General features: G+C 41.2%; 1 protein-coding gene across 2 annotated transcripts in view; it reads left to right on the top strand.

The window, feature by feature from the left end:
• VAV2 (vav guanine nucleotide exchange factor 2) overlaps positions 1 to 13,547 on the top strand; it is a 708,430-nt gene that overhangs the window by 405,986 nt on the left and 288,897 nt on the right. For both annotated transcript variants that reach the window (XM_069241562.1, XM_069241561.1), the window contains exon 3: positions 8,242 to 8,300. In XM_069241562.1, coding sequence (XP_069097663.1) covers positions 8,242 to 8,300 — 59 coding nt within the window. The remainder of the gene's footprint in view (positions 1 to 8,241; positions 8,301 to 13,547) is intronic.

The following is a 13,547-nucleotide window of genomic DNA, read 5'->3' as shown; positions in this document are numbered from 1 at the left end:
CACTCACTCTGCCCATTACCACGTTTTGCAGACTGGACGGATGAATTACATGGCAAGGATGGGAAAAATTTAAGTCAAGCTTGAGGGCCATAGAAATGGACAATCTTGTTAGAAATTTAAACAGCACTTTCCTTAGGTTGGGATTTCATCACAGGTAACTCATTGGCGGATGGCATTTGGCTGTGAATTACGTGCGTCAGAAAAATCCTAGAACTGGTTTTCAGCAAAAAAATTAAAACTGCATTTTCATACAAAATCATAAAAAAGCTAAAGGGGCAAAGGCAGAAAACTCTATTTATTTCAAACACAAAAACCCTATTTGTACTCTGGCCACTCACATCTTGACTGTGACTTCTCATTGGCTGCTGCCACCATTCTCAAATTCTGCTGTCAATGTATTGTGTATAACCGTATCCATGGTCTTTAACTTCCTTACCTCGCAATTTAGGGTGCTTTTTCGATCTTGGGCTCCCTGTCCCTATTTTCTATCACCCCATACCAAACCTGTTTTTGATAATGTTCCCTCCTAGCTGTTTAATACTGGACCTCCAGCGCATCCTCGCCTGCATCTAGTTAATTCATCTCGTTCATCATGCTGTGATTGTGTAACTGTGTCCAGCGCACTGACAAGGTGATTTGTAAATTTTGCAACTACAAATTCAGTCGAAAGGAGAAAAACAATCTAAAAGAGTACTAGAAGGAAAAGGGTCACGTAAAGGAGAGAAGGGCAGGGTCGGGGGCATTTATTAGTTTTCAATGATGTTTATAGTATGCTGATGCTGTAATGTACTAGCGTAGGCTATTGTGACACCAAACAAAATCCTATTGGCTGCGATATTGTTTGCTAAAGTGTCACAACTAAATAACATTCAACCCAGTTACTCGCCTATCTAATGGGCCTTTAAGTTCCTCTACCTTATTTGACTGTATTTTCTTCTTTTACCAAACTCAGCACTGTGATGTAACTGTTGGTATACATAGCGCTTAAAAACACACAAATTGATTGTAAAGTATAGGTAATTCAGACTAGCATTATGCCTATTGGCTTGAATTTTCTTGGATTGAAAGTCAAATGCTCCCAAAGGATGGACCATGAGCAAATGAACTTTTTTCAAATTTATAAACATGGAAATTTGATCACTCCTCTCCCAGGAAGTTGACTAACTCCATCAACTTGACCAAAATTCTTTAACTGCCCACGCCTCAATAATTTTATCTGTCGAAATGGGAAGAGCTTAGAAATGCAAAATGTGCTGGTATTAACAAATGTGAGCAAAAAATAATTGCTGTTGCTCCCCAGAAGAACTGAATTAGCTCTGTTCTCAGGAAAAGTGGGAAGCGAATATCTTTGACCAACTTAAGTAGTAAGCATCCTTGCCTCTTCTACAGTTGCTTATTAACAATTATTTAGCGTGCAACTTATATTTTCTGTACTGCGTCCCATCTGTAGCCTTTTTTATGAAACCAAAAACTGAAATATTTTTTTGAGTTTGATATTTTTTTTTTCCAAATTTTATCTGATCCTGGAAAAGATCTTGAGGCTGTTGCAAGAAGACAGATCTGCTTTTTTGGCAGATGGTGGAGGCAGGCGGAAGACCGCCTTCTGAATCCTGGCGTTTACTTTCCACTGTCACCTCACATCCCAGAAAAAACCATCATGGTACCCGGAGCAGCACTGCCTGCGGCTTGTGCTTTGTAGGTCAGTCGGTTGCTTTCTGCTCGTTTGGTGAATTTAACTCCGTTTAAGGGATTTGACTTTTCCGAGTCGTAATCCTTTGCTCATTTCAGAGCTACTTGTGGACTCTGTGACATTAGCTAAACTGAAGTGGCATTAGTGATGTGCAGTTGCGAAGCCCAGCATAAGGCTCTAAGTTGTAGACAGTCATAGAATGAGAACTTTTCTAACGGGCAAATCTGCAAGGTCCTTGGCGCATTCAGATAGACAAAGTGCTTGCCCTCTTTACTAGGTCTTGTCATCAAGGAAGGCCACAAGAGAGTGAGTGTTTACTGCCTTAAGAGGCATGGATGAAACTTAACTCCCACATCCTACAGGGTTGCCAATGTGTGGGTAAGATGCCCATGGTGATACGGCATTGGATATTGATGGACCCAGGCCAGTGTAGAGGGTTTACGGGATCCATGAAGCACTCGCTAGTGTAGAATCCGCACTGCGATGGGGATCTCCTAGTCTAAGATTGAAGGGCGAGGATATGGAAGTACTAGCCCACTTTACCTCCCAAATTCTTCTTTATCGTGCAGCACTTTATGCAACGTACGTTTAATGGCTTTTCTGAATGTTGCTAATAAGCAATTGTAGCTACTAACTCATTTTTAGATCGTGCTACATAATGACATTTCTGCACACAAATAACAGATGTGACTATTACCTAAATTAATGGTACTCAATTTCCCGATCACGGTAGGATGATAGGGTGGGTTGCCTAAAACGGGATTTGAATGCGTGACCTGTAGCTCGCACTAGATGCACAGCAGCACTTGCATCTCTGAGCCACTTGCCACTGTAATACGTGTAAACTTATTAATCCACAGGTTTGGGTATTGGAAACAAGAGAAGCCTCTTAAGCAAAACTTTAAGATGTTCCTCATTAGGGATTTGAATTATTGTGGTGGAGGAGAGCACAGCATACTACAGGATACTTCATCAATATTTCCTTTGTGTATTACTCCCAGGATTTAGTTTGTGCAAGCCCTGAGACTCTAAAACATCTGTCCTATTGCATTCTTGAGTGTGGTTACTTACTTAGGACAGTAGAATGGGGCTAGTAAATGGGGAAGTCTGGCTACTCAAGTTCACCTTGAAAGGAGGGATTACTATGTAGGTGGCTTCAGAAGGCCACTATGTGTACTGCATACTCTGTGACCGGTAGTCTATTGTGGCTTCATTCAGTAGAGACATAACCCCCCAGGGACGAACTGCGCGACATCAAACAAGTGAAACTTCTCTTTCATGTTGAAGAAAGAGGGCTATTGAATGAGTCAAAGTAAAGAAACAAACCATATGGGGCGGCCCCTCCGCTATTGCAGAGGAGCATCGCCCCACTGACGAAAAGCAGAAAAATCAAGGGATAATAAAAGGTTTTTACTATCCCTTTATTTTTCCACCTTCGTAGGCTGGGCTGGGCCAGCCCCCTCCCCATCAAGTGGCGGAGGAGTGGTATGTGTGCTTTATGTCAGTTTGGCTGGCAGTCTGAGGCTAGCCAAACTGACATGCGCACTTAGAAACTCTCCACCCGGCTGTACTTTAAAGCCGGGTGGAGACCAAGCGCAGTGCCTCACTCCCTCCCTGAGCGGCATTTCTGCCCGCTCAGGCCAATCACTGCACTTCATTCATGCTGTGTAACAGCATGAGGGAAGTGTTGTGATTGGTTAGGGAGGGAAGCACACGAGGCGGCTGGTGGGAGCGGTGGATCGAGGAGGGGCGGCAGGTAAGTTTATGTATTTATTTTTTAACTGCCCCCTGTGCCCCCGTTCCACGCGCTGTCTACCCACCCCTTCCTGGCAGCAGCCAAAACTGCAAATCATGGCAACGAAATAGCAGAGGCTTCATAAAACAACTGGTGGAACATTCCGCTGGAGGAGGAGAGATGAGTGAAGGTGTAGCCCGGTTGCTTCCTGTGTGGCTACTTTACTCTCTTGTCAAATAGTGAGCAGTGGATAAATGCTGCCAACAGGCACATATCTGCACACACCCAAAGACAACATGGAATGCATGTAGGACCCTGCTGCCAGCACGCTTCCCACAACCTGGAGTAGTGATAATCCCTACCAAGTAGTTCCGCAAATCAGAGATGTTTTAAGACATGGGCACAATGGGCGCTGGACCAGGGCCCAGCTTTTCTGTTCCCCCCATACAGCCAGCTGTTTTTCAGAGCCTTGTCCTGATGACCTTGAAATAGTTCTTAAACAGATTGTTTCAAATACCGTTTTTCTTTAATTTATTGTTAATGTGGGTGATGTGTGAGAGTCTATTACAGATGTTTTGCAGGGGAATGTTTTGCTTCATGTAGCATCCATAAAAAGTGTCTTTTAGATGAAAAGAGGATCTCGCTTCCCAGAAATGGGAGGATGTCACAGAGATTATTTACAGCAATACTGGTTAACATCTGCTGTGTTACAATATTGAAAACATTTGTCACTACCCTTGAATGTTAGATGTAAACACATTTAGAATTTGGAGGAGTGTGCATGTGCACTGTCAGTGACTTAGCCAAAGAGGGCATGAAAGAGCTGAAACTAGATCATAAATTTAAATTGTTTAGAAAAGGGCCCCACAAGATACGATTGGCACTGGGGCCCCCAAATCCTTAAAATGTCCCTGCAGCAAATGCATCTAATCTTGAGATGATCACACCCGCTTGCAACCATTAACTCTCAGTGCCATGGCTGGCCACATTTATATTTCAAATTATTGCCACGTATTAGGAGTTTCAAAAGGATACTGTGGAGAATGAGAGGATCTTTAGACTTGCTAAGTATAAACGTAGACCAGGAGGGCACTGATTAATGCCAAATGTCTACTTAAGATCCATTTACATTCAATGGGCTTGAATAGAGCTAATTTACACAGCCTGTGATTATCCAGAAAAATCTGACAGGGACCTCCAGGACATACCTTTAATACCATGGCCCTAAAAAAAAGTGTGCTTTCAGTGTATGTGGAGCACTCCTAGAGGAATAATTCATTTTTTCCTGCTTTGCTGAGAAGCCTTGCATCGTTCCTGGTTGGTACACGCCATGTCACAGGGTTAACTTAAAAACAATGTGCTCGTTGAGGCTGTGTGTTGCTGAAGAAGTCAGAGGATACGCGGTTTCTCTAAAGTCAGGACTACAAAGACCAGAAAGCATCTGTACTGTACTATTAACTCATGCATGAACTTGGGTAACGTGAAAGCCCTATGTGTTTCCGGGATAGTTGATGGGCAGGGGCTGGCGGAGACGAACTGAAACCCACCCTGTGTGCTGCTCTCCATTCTGCGCAGGTGTTGCAATCTAGGGGGTCAAGTCACCCCTTCAATAGTGCACGTTTGAGGCTTGGATGCTCATTTTTGCTTCTGGGAAAGGAGCAAACTGTGATGCTATTTGCGGATATTCATATAATAGATGAGTTTAAGTCAAATTAATTAAACATGGAAAGCAAAGAAACGTGTATGGCAGATGGGGCCATACGATACTGCGTGGTTTCAAGCTGTCATAGGATGCCAGGGCAGGGTCTTGGGCAGACTGGGCGGCGAGGAGAAGGAGTTTAATCACAGAGCTTGTGAGGGCGGAGAGTGACTGCTACACCACTGCAGACTTTAAGAAGTGGTTGCAAAACTACATTGTATTCCAGTATGGACACAGGCTTCAGTGAAACCAAATACATTGGTGGGGCACCTTAGCCGAGGAATTATATCGACTTAGAAAGGATGAACAGCCGAATCCATCTACAAGGCCTCAAATCTGGGATTTATAGGCTGCTCATATACATCTACAGTAGGCAACTTAGGCCTTAATATATACCAACTGGATACACGTATAAGGAGTGTGTTTATACATGGATGGAACATCAGCTTGAAGCACTGCGCATGCTCTCTCTCTCTCTCTCACACACACACACTTTTTTTTAACTGTGCTAGATAGGATTCACAAACTAAAGAGGTGTGTTGTAGTAACATTTTCCAAAACCCCTCCCCCCGCCGTCTTCCCTCTCAAAACAATCCACCTCCCCTGCCAATGCACTATTTTGTTGGTAAACAATGAAATAGTTTTTGTCACACAAAAGTGAAACAATAGGCTTTGTTGCTGTTTGTTTAGTTTGAGGAGTCAGCCACACACTGCACGGTCACACTAAACACAGTGCATACACTGCAGTATTCCTACTTTTGTAGGGTGAGCCACCCCACATCACTGTCCCCCCACCCACTCTTACAAAACAGCATGATCCTGACTGACTCCTGCAAGCCACCTCTATTCCTGAGTGTGAACTAACACACTGTGGTTCCACCAATAAGGTCATTTTCCAGAAGAACTGATGTTCTGACATGTTGGAATGTTGCACGTGCAGGGCCTGCTAAGAGTAGGGCCCAGGCCAGGTGGCCCCAGCTTCACCCACTGTTGAAGGTCCTTTTGCAATGGAGGAACCTCCTCCATCGCCACTGAGAAGACATTCAAAGGACATTCTTTAATATGTCAACCAGGATTAACTGGCCACAATCTGAGTACTTGATTTTGGTGGACATTTGGGTCCCAATGTCTATCGAATCTGTAACGTTTCTTGTAGAGAACACCTCGAAACAGTGAAGCACAGGCAGTAATCTCACCATGGAAAATTCAAGGGGTACTTCTATGCCGGCTCAACAGCACAGGCAGGGATAGCCGCCTGGAGGAGGCTGCATTCAGAGCTCTCGGAGTTCAACTGGAAAAATGGCAAAAAGGTACTTTCATGGAGATACTACTGACTAAAAAGTCTATAGTACTCTGCATTCTGGGACTTGAAGTTCCACACTCTAAAACCACAAAAAAACTAAAATTCTATTCATGCAAAGACTGAAAAAGCAGAACCAGTGGTTAAATCTACACTTCACCCCACTCACTCGGCAGCAGTGGACTGCGGCCGTCATTACAAAAGGCCTTTTCAACACCTTTTCACCTATCTTCCAGACTCTTTCGCCACCCTTAGCAAATGACTAGAATCTGCCTGTATTTCTTATTTGCAATCTGCTGAAGGGTGGTGCCTTTTTCAGAGAGTTGGAGGGGAAATCTGTTAAACGTTCTTTTTATTTTGAAAGGCCTTTATTTAGTGAGCAGATTAGCACCAAAGGGTTTATAGGCGACTAAAGTGGGATAGATGAACCCAAAATTTATCCTAATGAGTAAGGATTGTTTTTTTAAAGTAATGCTTAGGGGGTCTGCGACTGCTTAGAAAATTAAATAATATCAAGAGAATATTAAAGTATATGTAAATAAAGTGGCTAAATGTACAATTGAACAATTTGAAACTTACTGTAAATGTCAAGGAATTTGAAATGGGAGGCTAAAAATGAAATTAGTATCCTCAGATTGATTGGTGGGAGCAGTGCAGATGCATCAAACAGAATATAGTATGGACATTGTGTGGCTTCAATTGAATTTAGAAAAACTGCAACCTTCCTTTTAAATTAATTTATTTATATTTGTTTGCAAATTAAAATGTGGTATCATTTGTGGTATCATTTGTGCATGTGTTGTTTTGCTTTTCAAATCATCAACAGTGTTTCGGCTGGGGTCTCTGGCTTCCAGTAACGACTCAGTTTGGGGCACTCAGTTTGGGGCCCCCAGATTCCAATAATGATTCAGTGGGGGTCTCTGGGTTCCAGTAATGATAAAGTTGGGGGTGGGGGGCACAGAAGTCAAAAGGTTGGGAAACAGTGCAGTATAGTAACTAACAAGAACATTTCAATATAAGTAGAGGTATGGAGGATATGTAATTAATAGTATTCTGTGTAGAAAATCTGTGTAATTTGCTTTTTTGTAATTATGGGAACGTTTGACAGAATAATGCTTAATTACATGAAATGCAAAACTAGAATGTGGCATTGTATTTTGGCATGGAATGTGTACTCATATCCACTCTGGACACAAGGATGCCTTTCCAGCTTAAAGAAACATAGTGCAAAAAAAAAACACAATGAACTTCAGCCGTTCTTGTTCCATCATTTGCATTGTTACTGTGCAGTCAAGGTATTTTTTTTCAGAATTGGCCCACTAGATGATGATGTGTAATAATGTACTTTTGGGAATTTCAAATAACAAGAGTGATGTGAAATTACGTGCATTACGGCAGCTTAACAAAGAATGCCATGGGTCTAATTAATAGTTCTCAGATAAAATATGTTACAGCAAATAGCGTAAAGCTATTGACCTTTTCAGAAAAATTTGCTATTCTTTATGAAATTTCAAACCTGTCATTTTTTTCATGAGGAGTTGCCCATTACAGTCTTAATGTTGATTCAGCCATTTCAAACCCTTGGCAGCGATGGCTAGTTTGAGGATTGGCTCACCTTCAGCATGACAAAAGCTGCAATAATTAACTTCAAATTCCAATATAACAAGATCATAGGGTGTAGAATTGTGTTCTTTGCAGTGACATGTATAGTTGACATTTTACCAGGATACTGCATGTTTCTCTTGTAAAATATGGCAGTTTGTTACGCACTGTATTTTGTTCATGGATTACAAATGTGGTGTTCTTTATATTTCTAGGTCATATCTGCCATATCCCGTCTCTCCTTTCACAGCATTGCTTTAAACAAGGGAATCAGGTAAGACTTAAATATTCAAGTTATTGTGCTTAGCACACTGGTTTATTAAATTTTAAGTCAACATTATTTGCTACTATAACAGTGCATTTTTAAATATGTAAATTTATTGATTTTAACAATAATTGGTTGCGGATTTACCATGCGTCTACCTTTTTATTTCAGCTGACAAGACCTGCTTGTAATCATTTTATAAAATCTGTTTGCTTCTAAGTTGCTCAAGAATCTGACTCAAAAAAGTGTGTGATTGCAGATTAGGTCAACTTGTTTAATGTTAAAACACAAAGTACACCTTTTTTACATTTGAAAAGTTAGACTAGCAAAATGTATATCACTAATGTGAAATATGTGCTACAAGTCACAAAATTATATTACATTTTCATAAAACTATTTGACAATCGAAATAGTATCTTCTCCTAGGAATCCTCGCTGATAATCGTTAGCCAGTATCACCACTATCTTGATTTAAAGAATCACAATTAATACAGTCTTGGTATTCAAACAAGATGTACTATAACGTTATTCGCAGTTTAAACTATTTAGAATTTGGACCATTCACATTTTTATTTGCAGAACGTGTGGTCTGTATGATTAGTATGATTAGTGTTCTTGAGCGAAATGAATATGTGTTTTGAGCAGTTTGAATAATGTTTTTCAATGAATTTTTGAAGGACCAATCTGAATTCTAATTGACCAATTAAAATTGTTGAGACTTTAACCCATTTCACATGCAATGCTAGAGAGCTGGGAATTCGAAGTGAGCAATGGGTTATACCCTTTCAATTGCCTTTCAGTGTAATGTAAATTAGTCTGTCAGTCTGTAAGCATTCTGAACGATGATTGCTTACTTCAGTTGAAAAGTCTGAATTCAATAAACCAACCAAATTTGCTGAATGAGAAGGGTTGAAGAGATTCGGCATGCTCCATTTTTTGAATTGTCCAAGGTTATTTAGAATTTCCACATTCAGAATCAACTGTTCACCTTACGGGGGTTACTAGTGGATGTGATTGACAGGATGCTACAGAATCTCTTTGTACTATCAGTCACTCCACCACTGCTTGCTTTAGTTTACAACTGAGATTTCTTAAGTTGGCCCACAAATGCTGAAGCTATCCATATAAGATAAATGTATTATCCGCTCTAAATAGGCATCATTTAAATCTTATGTGATTATTTTTATAGTCTCCAAGTCCTAGAGTCCATTGAGGACTAGTATTAAGCACCTCAGCCTAATTAGTATAAATAAATAAATGATGACCGTAGAGATATTGATTGATTGATTATGTGAAGAGAGTGTTACACCGCACCCTTATCAGGAATCAACCGTAAGACAAATGAGTAAAGTTTTTAGCTGTTTTAATACATTCCCCCGAGATAGTGCAGGGCACATTACTTTCCTTCCAACAATATTGAGGGGTTCCAAACAGGGTCTCAACCTCGACTTATTTAGTCAGTGAAATGTATTGTTTATTCGGCTTCATAAAACCATAAAAGATGCAAAAAAGCATAATAACACATTATAATTAAAAAAGTTAAAAACATGTTTTAGTCATTAATGTATGTAATCTTCCACAGATGTTCAAGCACTAAGAACTGCTATATAAGCGTACCTGGCAGAAGGATCACCGGGGAAGTATAGAATAGTTAGACAGAAAGAAGCATTATTTTCGGGAAGTGTCTTAGATCCGGCTACAAGCACATGTCAAATATGGGGTAGTTTTGTGATACTGGTGATAGCTTCCTATTTGAGGTTCTTCGGATTGCTTATTTTGGGTCACACACAGCTTATATTGGCTTCTCCTATATTCAAGTAAATTGAGCTACTTGCTTTTCTTGGGCCTTTGAGCCGGATTACTACACTTCTGTTATGAAGAGTGAGGGATTAGTACAAGAAGTGTGTGGTTCATATAAAATGAAAAATACTTGATGGGATTTCCAGATTGAATCATTTAGATGACTAACATTTAAACAACTGCAGTTGTTTGTTAAAGTAGCACAGTCCCTTACTCAGTGGGGGTCTATTGATGGACATGGTTGCGTGGGGAGTGATAATTGGCTACAGAAATTGCAGATTAAAGCATATAATGTGTACAAGAATCCAGCAAAAATTAGTGTTCTCAAAGATTTAGAAGTGCTGCATACAGTTTTGTGAGACTAGGTCATTCAGCACTGTCTCAGAGTCCAACAGGCTCACCCCAAAGCTGTTCCAGAGTCCTGCCTGAAAGACCCTGTACTACAGTTCTCTGTCCGCTCCAGGTCCTGTGCGGTGGACCATCATGAAGTGCCAGATTGTCCTACTAGTGCAATGTGTGTCTCTTGCCAAGAGATCAGAACAGGACAGGGAGCAAACTATCACTTTGTTTAGGATGGAAAAATTGCCTGACCTGGCCCGAGCAGGCCTAGAATATTAATATTACTATTCCTAGCACAAGAGAGGGCCTTCTGCTGCTTCACTGAGATTGCAGTGCCAACTTCTCCATTTGAGCTGATACAGAGAAGCAGCAATCATTTCCTGGGGTAATTTGTCATCTAAAGTCAGTCAGAGCTCCCTTACTATATTGCAAAGACAAGTACTCAAGATATCTTCTTCTAATCCAACAGGCTTTTCTGTTAGTGAGTTGAGACCCCTAAGAAGACACTGGAGTGACACTGTGTAGTCTTAAAAGCATTGCCTCCACGAAAGCAGGAAACCAAGTCTACAGAGGAAAATGTCTTTGCTAGCCACCGTCTTTGCAGTACTATTGGAATGAACAAAGGAAATTATATCACCTAGGAAGAAGGGGGTCCAGAAGGAGATTACAGTCACTTACCGTGATTCACAAATATTTTCATTCACCCGTATGTGCCGATACAGCCAAGCGCAGGATCAGCAGACAGAAATCATGGAAGGGCGGGTAGACCTGGCTGTGCTGAAGAAATGTCTCAACAACACATTTGTTTGACTCCTCTTCTAAACTTTATCCTGTTTAATAAAGGGTATCACCACCAAACCATTGGCAGACTCAGTTTTCCTGCACTGAGCAAGATCAGAACCAGGCCAACGCCAGGGTAAAAATATAGATACAGATAAACTGGAACACAACATAGAACTGGCTTTTGGTAGGGGTACTTTTTAGTAAATGTTTGGTGACTGCGCGCTTTGTCCCCAGCTCTCTTGGAAAGAAGGTCCCCTAATGAAGCAACATCTTCTCCACAACAATTTCGTAGTCGGAGTAGGGCCCCTTTAGTGAACATACTGCATGAGCAGGGTTAACCTGTAACACCAAGCGAGAGTTGTGAAAAGTTGTTTGAAGATGAATCTTGCATTCTATGTGGTTAATGAAAGACATTCTTAGCAAAATATTGCATAGCAGATACTTTTGACATGGGACCAGTGGTTCTACTGTAAATTTAAGAGAAAGCCCACGTGCACGCACCTCTTCGGTATGTCAGTAGTAAAAAGAAAATCCAATGTAAAACAAATGAATGCAGAATTGTGATTGGTAAATAGCACTGTGCCTATACAGCAAGGGAAGGCATTAAAAAAGCACCCAGGTCCTGAAAAAAAATTACATAAATCAGCAATTAAAATGATATCATTTCTGCAAAGTGAGTACATCGAAAATACACACCAGCATCAGTTCCAAGCTACATGTGATGTTGCATCTGCAGCGTAACAAGAGGACTACTTGATGTCCCATCAGTAAACCTAATGGGAACACAAATGGGACATGTAACCATCTTCAAAATCCATTGAGATTGATGGACAGTCCATCCAAGCAATGACAAAGCGTGAGTATCACATGAAAGTCAGTGGTGGCAAGGGGCTGACCCAAAGACTCTCTGTACTTCTAGTGCACTTTTTGAAAGACAAGAGTTATTGCTTGACTAAAACCTGTCTGTAGCCAGACCTAACAAATTCCCATATAGAGCAAAGCTGAGTAGATGGATTTCTGACTGTCTCCGTCACCCCATGATTCAGCCAAGGCCAAGTACTGCATTGCACATTCAAATAATATGGACATAAATCATCATTAGGTACCTGAGAAAGAAGGATAGCGTTTGTTAATTTAATTTAATTAGGATTTGTGTATTGCTAATACTGCTTTTCAGCCACTCAAAGATCTTCACAGAAAAGGATGACCGTGGTGGAAGTATAATGCAAGTCTGACTCCTTTGTTGCCTGGACTGGTGTGAAAAGGCCATGGACCACATGGACATGTGGGGTTTCTTTGATTTGTGGTATAGATGAAAGAGATGAGATGGGAGGATTTTACACTGGGGTTTTTATCTCCTTTTGGTGTAGCTTGCGGATTCTGTGCTGTCCTTTAAAAGCTGAATTCGTTTGTAACTATTACACATTTGTTGCATGCAAATTTAAGGTAGCATCTGATGCCCATGTATGATATCATACAAGATAGCGTGGTGTTTCCATTTGTAATGTACACTCCCACAGCAGAAGAGTTGATTTCTTCCATGGACTCTCTCTGGGGATTGAAGAGACCAGAACATTGAGTGTGAAAATACTCACCGAAGACTCCTCTTAGTGTGTGCAGGGCTGAGCAGTTGTATGCACATGCAATATAACCACCTGTTTTTTAGAGAAATGCAAGTAAAGGCAATCTGAAAATGCTCCAGAGTTCACTATTTCTGACATTAGAGTGAACAAAGAGACAAAAAGCTGAGGCTAAAAATTATCGTTGTCAAATGTCAGAGCCTGGCAGTTCAGCCAGGACTGTCTCCTTGGGGAGCAGGGTCAAGACTGATTTGCATATGGCTGGGTCCAAACTGGGGTGGCGTGGTGAGCAAAAAAACAATGGATTGAACTCAGATCTGTGACTGGGGGTGAATGCTTGGTTTGTTCAGCATTCCGTCCATCAGCTGTTCTTTTTGCATTTGTCGCCCTAAGTAGGAAGGGTATGCCAGGTCATGGGTCCCATGATCAGTGTGCCACTGGATTCAAGTTAGCCTGGCTATTGAGGGTTGCTACCCCAAAACCAGTCACAGGATGCCTGCTTTGTCCGGTGAGGACCTGACCCAGCAGTTTGGGCTGGACTGTTACTACGGGAAGCAGGGTCAAGACTGTTTTGCATATGGTTGGGTCCAAATTGAGGTGATGTTGTGAGCAGAAAACTGATAGATTAACCCCAGTTCTGTGAGTGGGGATGAATGTTTGATTAGTTCAGCATTCCATTCATCATCTGTTCTTTTTGCAACTTCAGAGCCTGGCACTTCAACAGTATGAAATATGTTAAAAGGTGTTGTTTTTC

This window comes from Pleurodeles waltl, chromosome 6 (assembly GCF_031143425.1).
Source record: "Pleurodeles waltl isolate 20211129_DDA chromosome 6, aPleWal1.hap1.20221129, whole genome shotgun sequence".
Lineage (NCBI taxonomy): Eukaryota > Metazoa > Chordata > Amphibia > Caudata > Salamandridae > Pleurodeles > Pleurodeles waltl.
Note: the sequence above shows the minus strand (reverse complement) of the source record. Positions and strands in the feature narration are given on the sequence as shown.